This window comes from Nyctereutes procyonoides, unplaced genomic scaffold (genome assembly GCF_905146905.1).
Source record: "Nyctereutes procyonoides isolate TBG_1078 unplaced genomic scaffold, NYPRO_anot_genome, whole genome shotgun sequence".
NCBI lineage: Eukaryota > Metazoa > Chordata > Mammalia > Carnivora > Canidae > Nyctereutes > Nyctereutes procyonoides.
The window spans coordinates 8,859,386-8,884,511 of record NW_026575031.1 but is presented as its reverse complement, the minus strand read 5'-3'; the positions used below and the strand labels follow the sequence as shown (position 1 = coordinate 8,884,511).

At 38.1% G+C, this 25,126-nt stretch overlaps 1 protein-coding gene across 8 annotated transcripts in view; it reads right to left on the bottom strand.

The window, feature by feature from the left end:
• The window catches only part of GANC (glucosidase alpha, neutral C), a 78,049-nt gene that overhangs the window by 30,643 nt on the left and 22,280 nt on the right, over positions 1-25,126 (bottom strand). For all 8 annotated transcript variants that reach the window (XR_008663313.1, XR_008663312.1, XM_055316723.1 and 5 more), the window contains exons 7-15: positions 20,667-20,712; positions 17,225-17,291; positions 15,741-15,837; positions 14,513-14,693; positions 14,138-14,291; positions 7,874-8,109; positions 4,494-4,620; positions 3,548-3,627; positions 1,299-1,442 (exon numbers count right to left, since the gene is read on the bottom strand). Coding sequence is in view for 6 of the 8 variants with exons in the window: in XM_055316723.1 (XP_055172698.1) it covers positions 1,299-1,442; positions 3,548-3,627; positions 4,494-4,620; positions 7,874-8,109; positions 14,138-14,291; positions 14,513-14,693; positions 15,741-15,837; positions 17,225-17,291; positions 20,667-20,712 (1,132 nt within the window). In the remaining 2 variants the exon portion in view is untranslated. The remainder of the gene's footprint in view (positions 1-1,298; positions 1,443-3,547; positions 3,628-4,493; positions 4,621-7,873; positions 8,110-14,137; positions 14,292-14,512; positions 14,694-15,740; positions 15,838-17,224; positions 17,292-20,666; positions 20,713-25,126) is intronic.

Sequence of the window (25,126 nt, the reverse complement as noted above, 5' to 3'; positions counted from 1 at the left end):
CTAAAATGCAAAGGAGAAAATTTTCAAAGGGATGGTTAGATTAGGGCATTGTGCAGATGTCCCTAATAAGCTACTGGACATGTAAGAAGTAAATAGTAAATGGTGGTGGGAATGTAAAATGGAAAATAGAAAAATGAATCCACCAAATCCACCAAATAATTTTCATGATGTAATGAAATTCCCCTAATAAGAGTGGAAAACTTTGATTAAAATAGAAATGAAAATAGTAAATAATAAGCTAACATATTCAATGCTTACTATTGCTAGGCATTTTATAAGATGTTCTCTTATGGCCTGGGGGGCCCAGTGGTTCAGTGTCTGCCTTTGCCTCAGGGCCTGATCCCAGAGTCCCGGGATCGAGTCCCAGGATTGAGTACCACATTGGGCTCCCTGCATGGAGCCTGCTTCTCCCTCTGCCTATGTCTCTGCCTCTCTCTGTGTGTCTCTTATGAATAAATAAAATCTAAAAAAAAAAAAAAAATTTTCTCTTATAATCATAGGACAAGCTCTGAGATGGATTGTTTTCATTGATGAAAAAAACTGAGATCCAGAGAGGTCTGTCAACTGTCACTGGCCAACATAGAAAATTCTTTAAAGTAGTTTGCAGTTATAGCAAGAGGCTTTTAAAGAAGGAACCACATACTATCTGAACCGTGCTATATGTAGCCAGCAGCTCCCCCTGGAAAGTATGCCAATTGGTGGGAGGGCCGTAGGAACATAGTTACAGGATGAAAATAACAAAGAACCATGGATATCAATTAGGGCGGATGTCTGACAAGTGTTTGGGATGTGACTGACAAATGGAAGACAATTCTACTACCTTCTAATGAGAAGGCTAAGTAGTTAAGGCTTTCTACATTTAAAAATTTATTGAAATTCCGTATCTGTGTTCTAAATCTTATTCCCATGGTATGAATGTAAGACTTGCTATATTTAGACATTTGTTAAATTTCAAAAAATTTGTTTTAACTGCCTTCATTTATGTATTTATACATTACCTACTCCAAAAAAAGTTTTGAGGTATCCAATGCCATTTATTAATGATGCCTGTCAAGGAAGATGCTTCTATATTATCATTAATCTCACAATATCTGTAATTCACCAAGTTCATTAGAGAAAGAAAAGGTGCAAAAGAAGAAATAATAAGTCCCATATTGGCTACAACCTGAAAAGATCCATTGCAGTTGTCAGGAAAGTCACACTAAGAGAAATGAACAATATAGAATGGCTATTACAAATGACTTTCAACCCAAAAGGTAGGGCACATGGGTCAAGTGGCTTCTTTATGGATATCTTACCTGATAAAAACCATAGATGTTGTGAAGTTCCCTGTGCTCCCAATTGCCATGATGAACAGCATTCTTCTGCATGGTTAGCTCTGGCCCTCTAAAGACAGAAGGCTCATTCATGTCATTCCATATGTAGAGGATGTCAGTAGATCCCTAGGAAGTAAATTTCTTGTTTACTATAGGAGAATCACTATAGGAGTATTTCGATAATACTCCTATAGTGATGATGTTAATGTGATAGCCACCCTATTCCTCTTTCATGCTCCATTTAATTTATTATTTATAGTGTTTATGATCTATGCTCTGTCTTCTGTTCCAGAGCTACAATAAATAAAAGGTCCACAGGGCAGGGAATTTTGTTCATTTTGTTCACTGATATATCCCAAACACCTAGAACAGTAGCTCAATCACAGAGATTCCCAATAAATATTTGTCAATGAATGAAAGAATGCTTTGTAATATTGTCTGCAAAATACACACTGCCCACCAAGTCCACTCCGAGACCTACCCTGGAGAACTCACATACAGGAAAGGTTGTGAATGTTGACAGATTCTATAATATCCATCATCTGCTACAACTCTTAAATAAGGGCAATTAAAGCTTTCCATAATAAGGTTCTGCCTTCCCTCTAACACTTTGAAAGACTTGACAGCTAAGATACCTCTTAGCATGGTCAAAAGTTTGTGTTCTACACAGAATTGTTCAATTTAGAGTGGAAAGGGGCTGCTGAGTTGTCTAGTTAACATGGTGTTGAAATCCCTATTATAGAATCTCTGATCTCTCAGCATTTGACTCAGTAACTACAATGACATGGAGTCCTTCAGGAAGCTCATTCCACTACTTTCCAAAAGTCCTGCCCCTTGTAACATTCTCTCACTGGGCCTGGCTTGCCTTCTGGGATACCACAGAATAAATGTGCTGCCTCACAAGCCAGCCGTTCAAATGCCTCAGGGTGACTTACATGTACTCTTCTCTTTACTTAACATGTATCCTAAACATGTATACTTTGACGAACAAGGCTATTTGGTTTCCAAATATGTAATTACCTTGACTGTCCTTCTGTAGCACTCTTTAAGTAAGGAATTGGCAAGTTTTTCTAGAAAGGGCCAAATAAAATTTTCAACTCTGCTGACCATAGGCTTCTTTCTCAATAACTCAACTCTGATACAGTGCCAAAGCAGCCATTGACAGTAGGGAAATGAATGAACATGGCCAGATTTCACCCAAGTGTTATTACCCCTGCTCTAAGTTGTTTTCTGTATCCTAATATATGATGCTCAGAAACTAGAGCTTAGTGGTTTAAGACTTGGGCGTGAGAGACAGACTGAGTTCAAATCTTAGGTCCACCACTTACTAAAATGGGTGAACTGAGCAGGGTTTCAAACTTGTCCATATATCAATTTCCTCATCTGTGGGATTAGAATTAATTATAGTTCTAACTTCAGAGAGTTTCTGTGAAGATGAAATGGTAAAATGCACACAAAGAACTTAGCATAGTGCTTTTGCACACAGCAAATAACTCAATTTATACCAGGCATCTCTATCATCCTCATAATTGGTTGAAAACAGTTCTCTACAAGTGGCCTCTCTGGTTCTCTCTGGGGTACTATAATATTTTAAGAATTGATTTATTATTACATCTTTTAAAAAAAGTTTTATTATACCTTACTTTTAATGTCACATTATACTTTGCAAGATATTATCATATATATTACTACCATCTTTTTTAATTTTTAAAGGATTTTATTTATTTAAGAGAGAGGGAGATAGTGAGAGGAAGCATGAGCAGGGGCAGGGGTAGAGGGAGGAGAAGCAGGCTTCCCGCTATGCAGGGAACTCAACCTTGGGCTCGATCCCAGGACTCTGAGATTATGACCTGAGCCGAAGGCAGACGCTTAACCAACTGAGCCTCCCAGGCACCCTCACTACCACCATCTCTAAATAAGCTATAGAATGTTATTTTATGTAAAGTGTAGGTAGTAATTTGAAAATACAAATCTCTACTATTAAGTATTTTGTTATGTCACAGAGTCTATTGTAATGGAGGTGGAAATCACAGCTTCTGTGCATTTGGTAATACATATGGCATCTCTCCCGGTACCATTAAAGTCTGGAATGTGGTTGCCATCCTTGCGTTTTCATCCAAGTATTATTTATCAAGAGCTACTCAATGAAGCAGAGTAGTTCTATTCAATCAAGTTTTTCTTTCTTTCATCCTTCCAACTAATTAGGAAAGAGGAAAAGAATAAAAACAAACCTGGTAAGCAGAGAAAGTGAAAAGACCTGAATACCACTCTCTGACCTTGGGATTGGTGAAATCCAGATAAGAGGAGAGACCTGTAGAGGCAGAAGAACAGACTGTGAGAAATGGTGGTCCTCACGGTAGGATGTGCTGTAAAGATGTAAAAGCTGGCTCATCACTGGGCACTATAGCTGTAAGACAGCTGATGCAAACGCATGGTCTGGCAAGAAGTGAAGGAAGGCAATGCTGGACTCCAGTGATTATCACCAGACCTTCCAACCCAAGAGGCCCAGGGGAAGGTCAATGAACAAGCATCCAGATGAGCCTGTCCTTCTCAGATGGCCCAAGATAGCCCATGGAAGCAAAGCAAATATCCTGGAGGGACCCTTCTGTTCTTAAAGAGAACAGAGAAGTGTTCATGAGTGGCATAAGGGAGGAAAAGAATGTGTGGGGTTTCTTTGCAGGACATGGATTTGTAATAGAGGGCCAGGATATGGTAGAATGGTGATTTCCTTTTGTCCTCAGGTTTCTATTAAGGTTTTAAACTAATCATTTCTGAAATGAAGAATCCAGAGTTTCTGGAGGCACCTGAGGTCACCCATGAAAGTGTGGAAAGTCAAAACTATGGGCTAACCAGGCACAGAAGATTCAAAGGGAGAGACTGCAGGGATCCTTCTTCTGTTACTCTCCTCTCATTTTCTTATTCTTTGGCTTTTTATTTGCCTAGAGAAATAGAGTGCTTGCTTATTTTTTATTCATTCATTGACTGATAAATGGATACAAAGCACACTGTACCACGTGTTATGGAAGATAAAAAAAAAGAAGGTAATACCATCTCTTTCTTAAAGGTGCTTACACTAGAGCAAGGGAGATCTGTAAGAAATGAGAGCAGTAGCCATGCAACCTTCATTAACTGGGGCTACACAAGTGGAATTAATAAGTGCATAAAGTGCTATCTTACCAGGCCAGCATACCCCTTCAAAGTCTCCTCCTTCATGATTCCTCACAAAGAAGCCCTGTTCTTTGGCCTTAGCATACACTGAGTAGTCAGGATCAATCTTGATGTGGGGATCACTGATGACCACAAGCTGTCCAGACATAGAGGTTTGAAGAGCTCATCAGTGTCAAAGGAGTTATATGTACATTTTTATGCTTTCATCACAGTTTTGGGGTTTAAGTTTTACTCAGAAATAACTACTAGTATTGAAATATTTTAAGACATAGGTAAAATCCTATCACTTTTCATGCTTATGAAAATTGAACTCGTATCAAAACCAGGCCAGTGCTCTTTTATAATTATTGTTGCCCAACCAATACATGTTTTCAAAATAGCAGTTATTAAGCTTCTTTCTGAGGTGCTGGGTGCTATACATAAAGGATTAAGTCATCCCCGCTCCTAGACATCTAGAGGCTAAAACTGACAAAAACAAACATTAAAGAAAACAAAACAAAATAAAAACCCCAAACCCAATGGTATAGGCATATTTAGGAAGGAGGTTTGAGAAGATCTGTGATCACAGCTTTGTGTCTCTAGTATCTACCTTTCTAATGCCATCACTTTCACAATCCTTTTGGTTAGAACAACCCTCCCATCATTCTTCAAATCTATTCAAATTTACTCTATATAGTAAAGTTTAATTGTCCATTGCTCAAAAACTTTAAAAAAACTTTTAATCATGGTAAAATATACATAACATAAAATTTACCATCTAAACCAATTTTAAGTGTATAGTTCAGTAATGTTAAGTACATTTACAGTATTGTACAATGTCCAGAACTCTTTCCATCCTGTAAAACTGAAACTCTATACCCATTAAAAACAACTTCTCATTCCCTCCTCTGCCCAGTCCTGGGCAGACACCATTGTTTTTCTGCTTCTATGATTTTTGACTACCCTAGGTATGACAGATTAGTTAAATTATATAGTATTCATTTTTTGGTGACTTTCTTATTTCACTTAGCACAATGTCCTCAAGGTTCATCCATTTTGTAGCATATATCAGAATTTCCTTCCTTTTTAATGCTGAGTAATACTCCACTATATGTGTATGTATCACATTTTGTTTACCCAGTCATCTGCTGATAGACACCTGAATTGCTTTCACCTTTTACTTATTGTGAATAGTGCTGATATGAACATGGGCAGATCTACTCAAATACCTGCTTTCAAATCCTTGAGTATATTCCCATAAGTGGGATTTCTGGGTCATATGATCATTTTTAATTTTTTAAGGATCTGCCATACTGTTTTCTGCAGTGGCTGTACCATTTTACAGTCCCACTGTTAGTGTTCCAATTTCTCTCCCTCTTCACTAGCTATTTTCTTTTTTTTTTTTATAGTAGCCATACTAATAGTATGAAATGGCATCTCACTGTGGTTTTGATTTGCATTTCCCTGATAATTAGTGATGTTGAGCATCTTGCCATGTGTTTGCTGACGATTTGTATATCTTCTTTGAAGAAGTGTCTATCAAGTCATTTTTTCAGTTTTTAATTGGGTTTCTGTTTTTTGGTTGTTGAGTTGTAGGTGTTCTTCATATATTCTGCATATTAACCCCTTACTCAAAAACTTTTAATGTCTCCAAATGTATACAGAGCAGCCTATAATAAGGTCAGATTCCCCATTACTCAAACCTTGCACATGTCTTGTTTTCTTGCCAAACCAACCTTTGTGCTGTTTTCTAAATTTTTATTTATTTATGATAGTCACAGAGAGAGAGAGGCAGAGACACAGGCAGAGGGAGAAGCAGGCTCCATGCACCGGAAGCCCGATGTGGGATTCAATCCCGGGTCTCCAGGATCGCGCCCTGGGCCAAAGGCAGGCGCCAAACCACTGTGCCACCCAGGGATCCCTTGTGCTGTTTTCTAAACACCACTGGGTGCTTCAGCCTGGCTGAAGCCTCTTCCTCCTCCCCTTCCCCACTTCTCAGCTAGTGACTTATCTTTCAGGCTCACCCAAATTGCACAAGGCCAGCTTAGGTCCAGCTGGATGCAATTTTCTTTCTCTTAGTCCACTGCTGATCCTGATCTTTCTTTGGCTGTTACATTATTGCCCAATATTGTGTTTGTTGTATACTTGCCTTTTTCCCACTCTTTGTAAGACCCCAAAGAGCTCATCTTTAGCACAGGATTTTGAACCTTTGATGGCTTCAATAAATAGTTGCTTATAAGAACATGGATTCTGGAGTCAGGCAGATCAGAGTTCAGATTCTTGCTCTACTACTTACTTACTATGTGCCTTTGCACAAAATACAAAACTATTCTTAGCCTCAGTTTCTTCATCTGAAAAATGGGTTAACAATATCTACCTTATAATTTTGTGATGACTAGATATAATAATGAGTTCTATAAAACTCTCTAGCCCATAGTAAGTACTTGTCAAATGGTAGTCAATTTATCAATTGGAAAATTAGGGGTTAACAGGATTGGTTCTGGCCACCTGTGAAAGGCCTGGGGTTTGAAGGAATGGATTGAAAAGGTAACTTTAATCTCAAGGAGAGGGCTGCAGGGATCCATCTCCATGAAACATATAGGGTCCCCCACCTTTTCCTCTCTCCATTTTTTTCTTCTTCCTCCCTCCACTCGTTAATGTTATTACCACCATACATACTTGCCAGTATCTTTCCCCCTCTCCATTTTTTATTTTAGTGCTTCCCTTGGCCAGATTGGCAGGTGGAGTCCATCAGGAAAACAAGCAGGAAAAATGATGTGAACCTGATTCCATTTCTGACTGACTGTTAAAGACTGTCTAGCCCCTCCATTCCCTCTTTACCCTTCTGCCCACACCTGACAATGAAAGCCCTAGTGCTCCCTCTTTGGGTGCCAGCAGGAAGCTCAAACCACGTAAGACCTGGGCATTCACAGGAATCTTCACCCCAGTCCAACCCTCTAATCACCATAAAAGCTAAGCTGCCTCCATTCCCAGATCTCTCAAGCCATCTTCAGACTATCCTGGGAGCCAGCCTTGCTCCTTCTAGAGTGCCTCACTATGTGACTAATTAACCTTTTCAGACCCTGTGATGTCAATGTGATGTCCTCAATCTCAAGACTGATTTTGGGGTATCTATCCTATCACTACAGGGTGGTTATGACAAATGGGAATGCAAGGCCCTGTTATCTTGTGGGGACTTAGACACCTAAAGCAGGTGCTTTCCTATTATTACAGTTACAATTATATTTGAAGATAATACTGTCATGACCATTTTTAAAAAATCAGATGGCTCTCTTGCACTAATGTGCCAAGGCAAATTTTAAAAATTAAAAAAATGCAGGGGAGGGAGGGAAAAATTTTTTTAAAAATGCTTCATAATTAAAAGGTTTCTAAGTGTCAGCTTATTTTACCTTACGTTTTTTGCTTCTGAGCAGCTCTTGCATCCTTTTGGGATTTGGGAATCTTTTCTTGTCCCAAGTGAAGTACCTTTTGCCCTCGGTATGCTCTATGTCCAGCCACATGACATCATAAGGAATGTCATGTTCATCAAATCCTGCATCCACTGCTTTTACATCCTGCTCATCCTCATAGTTCCAGCGGCACTGATGGTACCCCAAGGAGAAGAGAGGGGGCATGGCTTGTGTGCCTGAAAAAGGAAGAGGACAACTGAGTCAGCTATCATCACAATGGTAATTACATATTTGATAAACATTTCCTGAATGTCTACAGAGTCTAAGCACTAAGCTTGGTACTTAGAATATAAAGGAGAAGAAAACATAGTCCTTAACCTCAAGAAAGTGACCATTTGGCTGATGAGGCAGGCATGTAAATTAACTGCTCTGCTCGGGGGGTATAACTGCTATGTTAAAGGTAGCAGCCTAGTGTTATAGGAATACAGAAGGGTTAATAAATTCTGCCTGCAGTGAAGTGTGGAGTCTTGAAAGGCTTTATACAGGCAGTAACATTTGGTTTGGACCTTGAAGAACAAATGGGAGCAATCTACAAGAAAATGGATAGAACTCTTAGGCACAGGGGATAGAAAAGACACAAGAGAGTGGTTACACTGTGAGAGAGACCAGTAGAAGATGAAACTGGGAGGGTCAGTTTGTAAGGGGCCCTATAGTTCAGGCTAGGAATTCTAAATCTTCTCTATGGGAAGTAATCAAAAGTTTGGCAATATGTAATCTTAGCAGACCCATGTTTTAGAAATATTAGTGAGGCAGCAGTGTTGAGACTGACTTAAAGGGAAAGAGCCTAAAGGTAGGAAAAAACCCAGGAAATTATTAGCACAACATTTACTGATAACATGGAGTACTTCTGATCAGCCACTTGTATTTATCTCCTTCCCCTCCTCCTAAAGTTCCATTAAAATCAGAGCAAAGAAAAGAAAAAAAGAATAAAGCCACAAGAACAAAAGAATGGGAGAGGAGTAATTTCAACAAAATTTTGGAAGGTGGCAGGCAGGGAAGGGATGGTAACTGCTGAGCAAAGCAAGAGAGTGCTTGTGGGTGGGATACTTATGAAGAACTCACCCCTGCTCCCAGAACAGTAGCAGATGGGTGACCCTCCTCTACTTTCCATCCCTAATATTAGAGTGCTTCCGGACAGAACCTTATTCAAAGCCGTGAAAATTAGAAGTACTCACATATAGAAATAGAATAAGAGGATCTCTGAGAAAACAGGGACAATAAAAGGAACCAAAGTAAACATCAGAACATTATCATTAGTATCGTCGGGGAGATGAAAAAAGATATTGCACCCATGAAATAAGACTACCATAAGATATTAGAAACAAGGAACCAATCAGAGGATAAAAAAGAATGTGGAGAAATTAGAAATAGAGCATAAATGGAAGCCCTAGAGATAAAATTGATAAAACTGCTCAGGAAAAAAGAGAAGGAAGATTATAAAATCCATACAGTAGAAAGAGAAAAGGGAGGAAAAGAAATTATCAAAGGAATAATCAAAGACTTCTCCAAAACTGAAGGACACAATTCTCAAGATAGAAAGAGTCCACATCTAATACCCAACACGATTATAAAAAAAGATCCATAGCAAGGCATTTTATTGTCAAATTTCAGAATTTCAGGATATTAAAAATTTCAGAGAACATATTTCACAGAGAAAAGACAGATCATATATAAAGCAACAGAATCCAGAATGATTTGGAAGCAAGAAGATAGAAGGTAATAAGAGAAATGCCTTCAAATTCTGAGAGTAATAATTTTCAATCTAGCTAGCCAAATTATCAATCAAGGGTGAAGGCAGAAAAATTGCATTTGTACCTGCAAAATGCAAAAGGTACACCTCTAGTGTATATTTTCTTAGGAAACTCCCAGAAGATGCTACAAACAAAAACCAAAAATAATAACCACAAGAAAGAAAAACATGGAACCCAAGAAAGGAGGGCTCTAATACCAGAAAACAGAAAACAAAAGTCCTAGGATGATAGCTGTGCAGGGATCTTGGAGAGAAACAACCTCGATGGGAGCAGGAGAGAGATCTGGGACTTCCCGTCTCCAGGGATAAGTGTGCAATTAATAAAGTATCTGACACTCTTGAGCATTTGAAAAGTATAAACCTACATATTGATTTAACCAAAAATGATGACACAATATTGGGAGAGAAGAAGGAGGGATATGATCGAGTTAAATCCTCATCAGGAGTCAGTAGAAAATCCATATACTTAAAACTTGGATTTCTTTGAACATGGTGGCAGATGCACCATTTTTAAAGCATTTTCCTATAAACCAGGCTTATTCTCTGTAATAAAAATGTTAAAAGGGCCTGTAGGTGGGCCTTAACAGTCCTTTTTCCTAAATAGATGTCTTCCCATGTCCATAAATTTTTGGTTGTTTCTCTCATCAAAGTTGGAATCAAATTCCTCTTCCCCTAAACATGGACTGCACCCAAGGACTTTTTAACAGAATGCAGCAGAAGCGATGCTGCATTACTTTTACTTGTAATAGCTGTATTGAGATGTAACTCACAAACCATAAAATTCACCCACTTAAAGCACACAATTAAATGTGGGGAGTATATTACCATTTTTTTTAAATTGTGGCAAATACATGTATAACACAAAATTTGCCACTTTAACCATTTTGAAGTTTACAATTCAGTAGCATTAATTACGTTCACAATGTAGTGTAAGCATTACCACTAGTTATTTCCAAAACTTTAATATTACCCCAGACTGAAACTGTAACCAGTAAGCCATAACTTTCTACTACCCATCCCACCCTTCAGCCTCTGGTAATAGCTAATCCACTTTTTGTCTCTTATGAATTTGCCTATAGTAGGTACTTCATGTAAGTGGAATGATACAGTAGTTATCCTTTTTTGTCTGGCTTATTTCATTTTACATAATACTTTTACAGTTCATTCATGTTGCAGCACGTATCTGAATGTCATTCCCCTTGTTATAATTGAATAGTCCATTTTATTAATTTAACATATTTTGTTAATCCATGCATCTTTGATAGGTACTTGGATTGTTTCCATCTTTGGCTACTGTGAATAGTGCTGCAATGATCACTGGCATCCAAATATCCAAGCATCCAATTTTAGTAGAATTGTTGGGTGTATTAGAGTTCCGCAGAGGAAAAGCACCAACTGGATGTGTGTGTGTGTGTGTGTGTGTGTGTCTATATATACACACATATACACACACACACATACAGAGAGAGAGAGAATGACTGATTTTAAGAACTGGTTCATGTGTTTGTGGGGGCTGGCAAGTCTGAATTCCACAGGGTAGGCTGGCAGACCAAAGACCCAGGGCAGGTGCATTCAAATATGAAGGCACTCTGGAGACAGATTCCTTTCTTTTCAAAGGACTTCAGTCTTTTTCTCTTAAGGTTTTCAAATGACTGGATGAAGCCCACCCACATGGAGAGTAATGTGCTTTATTCAAAGTCTATTCATGTAACTAAATAGTACTGAGAGTATAATGTCATAAAAAATACCTTCACAGTGACATCTAGACTAGTGTTCAACCAGATATCTGGGTACTATGACCTAGGCAAACTGACACATAAAAGTCTATGTTTAGCTTTTTGATGAATTGCCAAACTGTTTTCAGAGCAGCTGAACTACTTTATGTTCCCACCAGCAATGTATAAAGTTCCAATTTCTCCACATCCTCACCAACACTTATTATTTTCTATTTTATTTTTTAATTAACTAATTAATTTGACAGAAAGAGAATGAGAGCACAAGCAGGGGGACTGACGGACAGAGGGAGCAGCAGGCTCCCCGCTGAGCAGGGATCCTGATGCCCGCTCAATTCCAGGACCATGAGATCATGACCTGAGCCCAAAGCAGTCGCTGAACTGCCTGAACCACCCAGGTGCTATTACTTTCTATTTTTAAAAAATTTAGCCATCTTGGGATCCCTGGGTGGCGCAGCGGTTTAGTGCCTGCCTTTTGGCCCGGGGCACGATCCTGGAGATCGAATCCCGTGTCGGGCTCCCTGCATGGAGCCTGCTTCTCCCTCTGCCTGTGTCTCTGCCTCTCTCTCTCTCTCTCTGTGACTATCATGAATAAATGGGTAAAATCTTAAAAAAAAAAAAATTTAGCCATCTTAGTGGTTATGAAGTGGTATCTTACATGGTTTTAATTTTCATTTTCCTAATGACTAATGATGTTGAACAACTTTTTATGTGCCTATTAATCCATTTGTATATCTTTAGAGAACTGTCTATTCAAGTCCTTTGCCTATTTTAGAATTATCTTTTTGTTGTAGAGTTGTATGAGTTCTTTATATACCCTGGAAATTAAACCCACAACAAATACATGATTTGCTAATATTTTCTCCCATTCTGCTTATTGCCTTTTCACTTAAAAAATGTTTTATTTATTTATTCATGAGAGAGACAGAGAGAGGCAGAGACACAGGCAGAGGGAGATGCAGACTCCTCGCAGGGAGCCTGATACAGAATTCGATTCTGGACCACTGGGATCACACCCTGAGCCAAAGGCAGACACTCAACAGCTGAGCCACTCAGGCATCCCAGGCTTTTCAGTTTCTAGATCATATTTTTTGATGCACAAGTTTTCAATTTTAACAAAGTTGAACTTACCTACTTTTTCTTTCTGTTGCTTATGATTTTGGTGTCTTTTCTAAGTATCTGTTGCCAAATCCAAGGTCATGATGATTCATCCCTGTTTTCTTCTAAGAGTTTTATAGCTTTAGCTCTTATATTTATGTTGCTGATCCATTTTGAATTTTTCATATATGGCATTATGGTAGGGTTCTAACTTCATTTTTTGCTTGTGGCTATCCAGTTATTACAGTACCATGTATTTAAAAGAGTATTCTTTCCCTATTAAATGGTCTCGAACCTTTGTTGAAATCAATTGGCCAGGGATATATAGGTTTATTTCTGGACTCTCAATTCTATTCCCTTGGTTTACATGTCTATCTTTATGCCAATACCACACTATTTTGATTACTTTAACTTTGTAGGAAATTCTGAAATTGAGAGGTATAAGTCTTCCAAATTTTTTTTTCCAGGATCATCTGGCTATTCAGAACCCTTTGCAATTCCATATGAATTTGAAGATCAGTTCTCCTACTTCTTCAAAAAAATGACCACTGGAATTTTGGTAGGGATTGTAATCAATCCGTAGATTGTTTTTCATATTATTATCTTGACAATACTAAGACTTCCAATCCTTGAACATGGGATGTCTTTCCATTTATTTAGGACTTATTTAATTTCTTTCAGGAATGTTTTGCAGTGTACAAGTCTTTCACCTCCTTGGTTAAATTTATTCCTAGGTGGCTTATTCTTTTGGATGTTATTGTAAATGGAATTGTTTTCTCAATCTCTTTTTTAAATTGTTCATTGTTGGTATATAGAAACAACTGATTTTGTGTTGATGATATACCCTGCAACTTTGGTGAACTTCTTTATTAGCTTTGGTAGTTTTTTTAGCAGATTCTTTGGGATTTTCTATGTTGGATCACATGTTGGATCACATCATCTGTGAATAGAAATAATTTCCCTTCTTCCTTTCCCATTTGAATGCCTTTTCTTTCTCTTGCCGAACTTCTCTGGCTGGAACTTCCAGTACAATGTTCAATAGGGGTGGTGAAAATGGGCAGCCTTGTCTTGTTTCTGATCATAGGGGAAAGCTTGCCCTGAATAGGGTGTTGTTGGCTGTTGATTTTTCATAAATGCCTTTTATCATACTGAGGAAGCTTCCTTCTATTCCTAGCCTTCTGAGAGTTTTTATCATGAAATAGTGTTGGATTTTGTCAAATGCTTTTTCTCCATCAACAGAGATAATCTTTTACATCTTTTAAAGATAAAATGCCTTAGTGCTAAAGTCAGTGGTATATTTTAATGGAGAAGAGAACACAGAAAAGTTCAGATTGGGACACTAATCTGAGATAAAGGCAGAGAAAGTCCAGGGCTTAAAGTCTCCAAGGAAAGTAGATGGAGAGTTTAGGGATTAGAGATGAGAGAATTCTAGCCCCAACACAACATTTTACCAAGCTAAATTTGATAAAAGTGGGAAGAGAAATGCTTGCTTCTTGAAACGCTTGCGTAAATTATTTATAAATTCTATATGGTATCTGAGTTAACAAATTAACTTACAATGATTGATACATTGATAGAGGAAATATAATGGAATGAGAGGCTGGCACTTCCACATACAAGTACCTGTAAGGTATGAGTACTGCTTGAAGATGTCAGAAGGCGTAGGTCCTGTTAGCAGAAAAACATCAATGATTCCACTCTCTGACATCCAGTGCACATCAGTTCGACATCTAATCTTTTGTTTAGCTGCAACAGGGCCCATCTGGGTCAGTGTGTACTAGAAAAAGAATGGAATGAAGATCTGAAAAATCTTCCACTAACCTACAATATGTAAGTATCATCCATGTGTAAGTAACAAGTACATACTGATAATAACTTTGACGGATTATGCTGCAAAGACTTTGGTGGCAGAGAATTGTCACTACGAAGCCCAGAGTTATGACTACACTGGTTTTGTTTCTTTCTAAGCATGACATGCAGCCATGATCCATAGCTCACCTTCACTGCAGGTTCTGTATTGATCTCCACTAGTGTTTCAGAGGCATTAAGCCAAAAAATGCCTAGAGTCCTGCCTAGCTTGTGGGCCAGAAGATAAGGCACTGAACCATAAATGCCCATTTTGTCATGTATTTTATATCCATAGACATCCAGGTTATAAAGACGGTAAGCATCGCCATCACTGAAACACACAAAGATGGACTATCATCAATTATAATCGCAAATATATTATTAGTAAATAGTATAGCCCCATTCTCCCCTGTAAACACTTGAGTTCAATGCATGTTTAAGGCTCAACTCTTACCACTTCCGTAACCCAACCAGGGTTTATACCATTCTCTTCTGATTCCTTTGGCATCCCCTTCTGTGACAACTGGCATGTGTGGTCTCATAGCTTAGGTATCTTTTCTGAATATCTCTTGTGAGGTGAGGAGTGTTTCCTATGAATTCTCCAGAGTAGCAAGTACACAGTAAATATAATTGGTAAATTTTGAGAGTATTTCTCTGCTTCTAAAATAAAATGAAAGATAGTGTCCTAACGTGCTTTCACAGTGCTGAGTAGGGAAAGTTGGGGAACTGAATTGGGGTGGAGAGCCCAAAGCTTGGCTTAGTATGTGAGCAGTACAGTTTTGTGATTCACTTGTTACTAGTCCCACCTATTGACATGTTGTGTAAACAGCATCTGAACACAGCAAACTTGATCAGATTCTGTTTCTCTTTGGTCTTGTTTCCTCTTAGAATGATGTCTCTGGCATTTACTTGTCAATAGCATAGTCTGAAGTGATTTCCCTGAGAAAATCAAAGGTGGCGAGATGCCACCTCTTTCCATTCTCCGGCTTACTGTCCTTTTTTGGTAAAAGCCTTTTTCTAGGTCAGTGATTTTCGGTGTATTCTCCTAAATTCCACACAGAGGCCTTGAGAGGTAAAAGCAAAACCCAAGGAGGTGGGATTAAACTACTTCAATCACAATAGTTCCATATTTTTACTTCCTCTGTGTATTTTAGGTCAGCATTACAGTTTTTATAATTCTCAAATTCTTGCCAAAAAAAAAAAAAGATAAAAATTGAAAACCACTGCTCTTAAAGTTCTTAAAGATCTATAAACAATATCAAGGAGGAAGAGGCCAGGCACATAGTGATCCAGGCTCAGACATCTCACATATTTTTCCTTCAAACTTTTCTAGTCCAGAAACCAGAGTATCCTATAAAAATTTTTGTTTTCACTTTACCTAGTATTTTTAAGTTGGTGTGATTCTGCATGTTGTGGGATCCCGTAGAGATGCTCAAATCCATGCAAGGAGAAATCCAAACCAATGGAGGCAGGACCTGTAGGGACCAGGATACTGAGTTTTGCTTTTCTGTGGGACAATTAGGGAGATTCAGTTACCTATAAGCATAGCAAGATGACTAGACAGGGCTTGAGAGACCTCAACTTGCCTTGATCAGTAAGTCATTGGTGTGCCCTTTCTGTAAGATGTGACATTCAGGTACTGTGGGGATACAAACATGCAAAAGGCAAAGTTCTGGTCACTTATTAGTGTTTCCTTAGCTATGTGCTGAAACTCTCTGTGTCCTCATTTATAGTAAATCTCCTTTCTATGTGTAAAATATGGCTATGAGGTTTTAGATTTTTTCCTAATCTAAACTTTCCTAGAATGTATGGCATATTTCTTTGCATTAGGAAATAAAGGGTATTGAACAATTTTAATCTTCACTAGATAAAAGACTGGGTATCTTCTATGATCATTTATTCTTATTGCATGTAGGGAGTATAATGTCAAGGGCATCAGGAGGGCTCCTCAAAATACCTCTTCCCTGTGATTGTAGATATATAAGTTTTTTTTAAACCAAAGACAACGTCCTTTATTTAACAATTATTTTAGAGATATGGTAAAAATGCAAGTAACTAGGAGAAAGAGCAGACTTAAATCTACTCTTAGGTAAGAGTATTTGACATGAAATGGTCTTTATTTAAAGGAATTTATGGAAAGGGGGTGCTACAGAGAAGGTAAAATAGATTATGGTGTTACAGAAAGGAAAGCCTGATGGCTCTTCTACTTATAAATTTTGGACATGTTGTCAGTCCTGATCATTATACTAGCCTATAGATATAGATGCTAGAACAGAAATTCTCAAGGAGTTAGGATCTGTTATCCTACTGGTAGGAGGGAAGAGGGAAATATTTTTTCCAACTCTATAAGCTCCAAGTATCTGAACAGTATATGCTAAAGAGACAAACTCCACCTCCCCCCCACCCCCATCACTAGGTCTAGTGAGAAATGTCACAGATGGGCATGTGATACTCATGAGGAGGTCTAGAAAAGGTTGAGAACCAATGGCTTGCAATGTTGGAGCTGATGAGCTCTAGAACTTCGTTTCTCATCACTTGACTCTCAAAAAAAAAAAAATGTGGAATGTGTGGCTGTCTGATATACTGAGTAGTACCAGCAGGGTACTGCGCCCTATACCCCTAACATGAGACCATAAACTGCATGAGGCCTATCCTTCCTTCTCTTACATTCCCCACAAAAGGTACATACTCACTATTGTTCTGTAGCAAAGCATTATTGAAGAATAGAGGCCCCAAATCTGAAATTTCTGTTCCCCTTACAGAAATCACTTGTTTGGATACCAAGGGTCAAGGGATGTTAGGTACTGATATTTAGCCATTTTGGCAAGATCTGCTTCAATACTATACCAATTTCAATATTACCATTAACTTTGACATCCACAAATTTTCCAAATTTCTCCTCCCACAGGCCTAGATCCTCTTGGTCTTCCTGGTGGCACAAAAGAGGAGCAAATTGAATTTATACATTATAATATTGAATGGTTGCCACAATAGCACATTTTGTTTGATTGTTAAAAAATTAGACTAAGAAAATTAGTCTATCTTTTAAAAGACCTGCTTGTGATGTCAGTATATTTGACAAATTTGATCTGTGTTTCATATAAATGCCAGTAATCATCCTCCTTATGAATTGTAGCTGACATGAAAATAATTTTTTATTGTGGTAGAACAGACATAACATAAAATCTATCATTTTAACTATCTTCCATTTTAACCATTTTATTTATTTTTAAAGTAATCTCTAGGCCCAAAGTGGGGCTTGAACTCATGACTCCGAGATAAGGAGTCACATGATCTACTGACTGATTCAGCCAGAGGCTCCCTACCCTTTTTTTTTATTTTTATCATTTTAAAATTATATAAATGTTATTATTAAATGACATTAAGTACATTCACATTGTTGTAAACTATTATCACCATCCATCTCCAGAACTTTTACATCTTTCCAAACTGAATCTTCATACCCATTTTTTAAAAATGACTTTATTTATTTGACAGAGAGATAAAGAGGGTGGGGGAGCAAGTGAGCACAAGAAGGGGGGCAGGCAGCAGAGAAAGAGGGAGAGGCAGACTCCCTATGGAGCAGGGAGCCTGATGTGGGGCTCGATCCCAGGACCCCAGGATCATGACCTGAACCAAAGGCAGACACTTAACTGACTGAGCCACCCAGGTGCCCCTGCATCTCCATACCCATCAAACAATAACTTCCCATACCTTCCTCCCTCAGCTCATCGCAACAATCATTCTACTTTCTGTCTGTACAAATCTGACTACTGCAAATATTTCATATAACTAGAATCATGTAGTATTTATCCTTTTGTAACTGGCTTATTTCACCTCGTATAATGTCTTCATGATTCATCCATTTTGTAGCATATGTCAGAATTTCCTTCCTTTTAAAAGTCAAATAATATTCCACTGTATGTATATACTACATTTTGTTTGTACATTCATCTGACTCTTGGATTGCTGGACTGCTTTTACCTTTTGGCTACTGTGAATGATGCTGCTAAGAACACAAGTATACAAATATTTGTTCGAATCTCTGTTTTTCCTTTTAGATATATATCCGTAAATGAAATTGCTGGACCATATTGTAATTATATGTTGAATTTTTTGAGGAACTGCCTCACCGTTTGACATAACTATCTTTACACAGTCCAGAATGATGTGAAAACACTTTGAAAAATGCATTCTGGTGCCTGGGGTGGCTCAGTTGGTCAAGCGTCTGCCTTTGGTTTAGGTCATGGTCCCAAGGTACTGGGATAGAGTCCTGCATTGGGCTCCCTGATCAGTGAGGTATATGCTTCTCCCTCTACCCCTACCCCCTGCTCATGATCTCTCTCTCATACACACTTTCTAAAAAAAAAAAATATTTAAAATAAAAAAAATTAAAATGCAGTCTTTATATATGTCAGATTTTTTAAATTCTTTTTTTTTCCTTGCAAACTATGTAAGGCAAAATATTTAAAATCAAATAACTCAGGTCAAAAATCAAACATTTTGGATGAGATGGGTACTTCCTCACCTTGCTTTGATTAGCCAAACTACTTCAGAGTCAAGACTGGTCAGGTTCACAATATTTGATGTAGAGCTAATAAATTTTCCCAGCTTTACAAGTTTCCTTTCTTAGTTTTACTAGTTTCATTCTTTCTCTCTAGTAGAATGAAAATGTTTTCTAGAAATTGTGTGCGTGTGCATGAAATACATGTTTCTTTTAAAAAATGAGCCCCTTGTTCATTTCTAGGTGGTTTCTTCATAATTATAAGCTTCTGTAAAGTCAGCCTCTATGTGCCGGGGTGTTTAAATCGCATCTAAATTCTTAATGTAGGGACTATTATCCTGGGGTCTATGGATGGGCTTTAGAGTTTGTGAACTCCTTCAAACAGTGTGAAAATTCTGTTCTTCAGAAATGGTTCATTAGCTTTCATCAGATTCTTGCATCTATGATGCAAAACCACTATCTAAGCTATCTAATTAGAGGCCTCCCCAAAGCTGATTGGACAGATCACAAAACTGTAAGGCTATGTCTTAGTTGTCCTTCTCTACTTGAAAAAGGGGGAAATATTCTCTCTCATATTCATCAGCATGGGTCAGTTTCTTTTTTTTTAATAATAAATTTACTTTTTATTGGTGTTCAATTTACCAACATACAGAATAACACCCAGTGCTCATCCCGTCAAGTGCCCCCCTCAGTGCCTGTCACCCATTCACCCCCACCCTCCGCCCTCCTCCCCTTCCACCACCCCTAGTTCGTCAGTTTCAAGAGGAAGGAGGCATGTCCTTGCTCTGGAAATATTTTTTTCACCATTCCTGGTGGCCATACCTACTGTCAGGGATCTTTCAAAGATGCACATGGCTTTGGATGAAGAGAAGATTTCTGGAATGCCCATTATCCATAATTCAGCTAAAATAATCTTTTAAAAACAGGCATCAGGCCACATATATCTCTGTTGATTATAGCCTTTCCATAGTTTTCCTTTGCCCTTAGGTTAAAGCCCAAAAACCTTAACAAGACATAGAAGAATGCCAGCTCTACAGCAATGGGGGACTTTGATTTATTCAAGATATATTACCAATTCCTTGAACAGTGCCTGGCATATAGGAAATATTCAACAATAGTTGCTGGATAAGAGAATTATTATAAGGCTTTTCACAGAATTGCCCGGCTTATCTCTCTGGCCTTGTTATACAATACCTTTTTCTTTGCTTTTTTTTCGCCTGCTAAAAAGTATGTATGTTTTAAAAAATTTCTTCAGATGTGTTCCTTCCTACCTTAAGGTCTTTGAAAATGAAATTTCCTCTATCTGAAATATTCTTTTCCCACTTTTTGACTAGCTATTGTATCCTCGTGCATCAGTTTTAGTTGGAAAATCATTTCCTTCAGGAAGTCTATCCGGACCCTCATCTTAGTCAACTTCCTTGTTATAGTCTCCTATAGCACTCTCTGCAACACTCCTCATGCTTGTACTTAATGTCCATCTTTCCCATTAGATTCTAAGATTCATGAGGATAGGCTGGGATTTGTTTTATTCACTGCCGATTCTCCTTGACTAGCATAATTTTTTGAGCTGGAATAAAAGCAGGCACTCAGGAATTAACTGTTTTATGAATGAATGAACACATGAGTAGATGAATGAAAGAATTAACGAGATTGCAAGGTGAGCAAAAGAGATACATGGCCCAATTTATATGTAGTAGAGTATTATCAAGTACCCATCTGGGAAGAATAGAATCATTATATTCCATATCATGATAATGATGGCGAAATAGACTAAGAAAAAATTTGGTCTATCTAAATTACCTGAGAAGCATCAACTGATGTGTCCTCCTTATTTTCTTTGGTAGATCTGTTTTAATATAAATAAAGATGTTTCACTCATGGGAAGACTGACAGAATTTTGTTCAGTGATAAAGATTTTAATTTCTAACTTTTGAGATACTGTAAATTATATCTTAACTTATTAAAAATGTCATTACCAAAATAACTATGAAATTGAACATTTGTGACGAACATTAATCTAATAGCTTGATTTATTAAAATGTAGATATATTTCAATTTCCTTGTTTACCTTTGAAAACTTTACCAGTTTTTTATTATACATGTAGTACATGTAATATATAATACACTATTTAAACAAGATATAAGCAAGCAAGGTAGAACAAGCTGCCCTTACCCAATGTTACCCTAGAATAGAGCAACATAACACACTCTCTTCCAAAATGATTGTGACAACTTATTCTTTCATGTACAGTTGGATTTGAGAGCTCATTTCTCATTCTTAATACGGGGCCTTATACACTTAAAATTTTTATCAATCTAAAATTTTAGAAAAGACTTTCCTGCCTCATGACAATGCTCTGATGAAGTCTCAAAGTTTTTACTTTAGCTGCCCTATCAATCCATTGATTTATATGAATTTAATAAAATAGGATTTTAAAAACTGGAATGTGTTTTTTTCCAGTTTTCTTCTTATACTTTATTCCTAGCTTCCTAACGTTGTAGCCGGAAAATATTCTTAATAATGATTTCAACCTTCTTAAATTTACTGAGACTTATCTTGTGGCTTAATAGGTTAGATCTCCAGATTTAATTTGGAGAATGTTCTATGTGTACTTGAAAAGACTATATTCTGCTGTTTTTGGATGGAATGTCTGTTTATGTACATGTATGTGGGTATAAAAAGCTCATCTGGTCTAATGTGTCATTTCTTGTTGGATCTTTCCCTTTATCCTATGTAATGGCCTTCTTTGTTTCTTGTTATAGTCTTTGTTTTAGAGTCTGTTTGGTAACTTAAGTTCAAGCATATTCTAAATGCACTACATTTTTACTCCTCTCACACCATGTTTTATGTTTTGGATGTTGTATTTTACATCTTATTGTGTATCCCTTGATTTAATTATTGTAGATCTAGATAGTTTTACTACTTTTGTTTTTTTTTTTTTCCTTAAAGATCTTATGTATTTGAGAAAGAGAGTGAGAAGCAGACTCCCTGCTGAGCAGGGAACCCAACATGGGGGTTCATGACCTGAGCTGAAGGCAGATGTTTAAACCAACTGAGCCACCCAGATGCCCCATTACTTTTGTTCTTTTGCCTTGTACAAGCTGTGCAGGTGGTTGAACTGCTGCCTTTATTATGTTTACCTTTACCAGTGAGATTTTTTTCTTTTATAATTTTCTTATTTCTAGTTATGGACTTTTCTTTTCCATTTAAGGAAGTCCCTTTAACGTTTCTCAGAAGGCTGGTTTCATATTGATGAACTCCTTTGGCTTTTGCTTATTTGGGAAACCCCTTATTTCTCCCTCAATTCTAAGGGATAACCTTGCCATATAAATTATTCTAAGTTTTTCTCCTATCAGCACTTTGAATATATAGCGTCATTTCCTTCTGCCCTATCAAGTTTAGGGGGGTTCCCTTGCTGCTTATAAGATTCTTTCATATTTAACTATTGATTCTTCCACTGTAATGTGTCTTGAGGTGGGTCTCTTTGGGTTCATCTTATTTGAGCTCTGTACTTTGTGGACTTGGATGTCTATTTCTTTCACCAGGTTAGAGAAGTTTTCTGCCATTCTTTGTTTCTTTTCTTTTTTTTTTAAAAAAAGATTTATTTATGAGAGAGAGAGAGAGAGAGAGAGAGAGAGAGAGAGAGAGAAAGAAAATGACTGGGGGAGGGGCAGAGGGCAAAGGAGAAAGAGACTCCCCAATGAGCACAGGGCCCCCATGGTGCTCGACCCCAGTACCCTGAGATCATGACCTGAGCTAAAGTCAGATGCTTAACCAACTGAGTCACCCAGGTGCCCACATTATTTCTTTAAATAGGTTTTCTGTCTCTCTCTTTCTCTTCTCCTTCTGGGACCCCCCTATAATGTGAATGTTAGTTTGCTTGATGTCCCAGAGGTTCCTTAAGCTATCCTCATTTTAAAAAAAGTTTTTTTCTTTTTGCTGCTCTGTTGGGTGATTTACAATACTCTCTCTTCTGATCGCTGATCTGTTCTTCTGCATCATCTAATCTGTTGTTTCCCTCTAGTGTATTTTTTACTTCAGTTATTATATCCTACAGCTGATGGGTTCTTTTTGTATTTTCTACTTCCTTGTCTAAGTTTTCACTGTGTTCATCCATTCTTTTCCTGAGTTTGGTGAGCATTTTTATGACCATTAAATTCTTTATCTGGTAGATTGCTTATCTCTGTTTCTTTGGTTTTTCTTCTGAAGTTTTGTCTTATTCTTTCATTTGGAACATATTCTTCTGTCTCCTCATTTTGCCCAACTCTCTGTTTGTTTCCACACATTAGGTAGATCAATTATATCTCCTGATCTTGAAGGAATGGCTTTATGCAGAAGGTGTCCTGTGGGCCCAGTAGCACAGACCCCCTTCTCACCACAGTTAGGTGCCCCAAGAGTGTTCCGTGTGTATGCTGTGTATACCTTCCTGTAGTGACTGGGTTGCAATTGGTGCAGGCTCACCAAGGTGTGTGGGGCTACCCTCCAGCATGACTGTCTGTGAGGTCTGGCTGTGACTGCTATGGTCATGCTGGTTCGTGGGACTAGCCCCTGGCCTATCTGACTGAGAGGCATGGTTGTGACTAATGTGGATATGCTGGTGTGTGGAGTTGGTCCCTGCCGTGGCTCGCTGTGAGGCCTGGATATGACACTGTGGTGCACTGATGAGTGGGGCACGTGTCCTGTGTGGCTTGCTGAGCGGTCCAGCTGTGCCTGTTGTAGGTGTTCTAGTGTGCAGGGCTGGCCCCTGAAGCCGGAGATGCTTAGGAGGGGTTCTGATACCAGCTGAGGCTGCCCACTTCAAGTGCTGAGGTTGAAGGTTGCTTAAGAGGAGCTCTGATGCTAGCCAAAGGTGGCCACCAGGAATGCCAGGGTACAGAGACACTTGGGAGAGTCTCCAGGGTGAGAAATGGCTTGGGTAGATCAAGTCTGCATGGGAACATTGGACTGGGAAAGTGGTGCTAACACAGGAGATAGAGAGTGCCAGAAATGACACCCACCAACACTGGGCCAACCAGGTAAAAGAAGAAAAATGGTACCCACCAGTGCATCTGTCCCTAGAGGGCATTCCAACAGATTCCTGCCATCCTAAAATTAGTCAATGGATCTCCTTCACATGTAACCCATGCAACTTTCAAGTGTTGCCTCTGGGGATGTGGGACCTGACCAAACTATGTCTGGATTCCTCAGACCCATCTTGAGGTTTTTTTCCTTTATATCCTTAGTTGTGTATGATCTGTTCTGCTAGTCTTTAGTTTGTCCTCAGAGATAGTTTTCTTTTTTTTATAAGTAGGTTTTACGCCTAGTGTGGAGCCCAATGTGGGGCCTGAACTCATGACCTGAGCTGAAATCAAGAGCCAGACACTTAACTGACTGAGCCACCCAGGTGCACCTCAGAGGTAGTTTTCTATATGTAATTGTAGATTTTGATGTGTGTGTGCGAGGAGGCAAGCTCAAAATCTTCCTACATCACCATTTTGATTTTGTCTCTCTTAAATTTTTTTTAATGTGTAATATTTTTTATCTGGAATTCATTTTTGCTAATGTTGTGAGGTTTGGATCTAACTTAAATTTTTTTTCTAGGTGGATAGCCTGATTTACCTAACACGAATGTAAATGCTGGAAATATAAACTAGTACACAACCTCTGTGGAAGGTAGTTTGGCAGCATCAGTCAGAATTACAAACTCACAAACCATTTGGTTAGCAATTGTACTTCTATGACTCTAGAGTATGGATGTACTTGAATGTATGCAAAATGACACATAAACAAAGTTATCCATGAAGTAGCTGTAAAACAAGATTAGAAACAATTTTAAAGTCAATCAAGAGAGAATTTACTAAACGAATCATGGTGTAACCATACAACAGAAACTACATAGCTGCTTTAAAGAAATTAGGAACTATCACATTGATAAAGGAAAAATAGCAAAGTACAGAATAATGTGTAAAGGTGATATCATATGTGTCAAGAAAGGAAAAAAACAAGGCATATTTATATATATATCTTACTATATAAACATAAGTTATCTCTGGAAGGATACATAAAAAACTGGAAACAATGACTGCTTTCAAGGATGGAACTGGGTAGTTCAAGGACAAATGGCAAGGCAAGGGAGACTTTTCACTGTATCCCCTTGTGTAGCATGTGCTTATCCAAAAAATAGAAATACTAAGGCCCAATTTAGATATTATCTCTAAAACAAAAATATGGGAGTTTATTAAAAGAAAAAATATCTTAAATATAAATAACCCAGGTACTG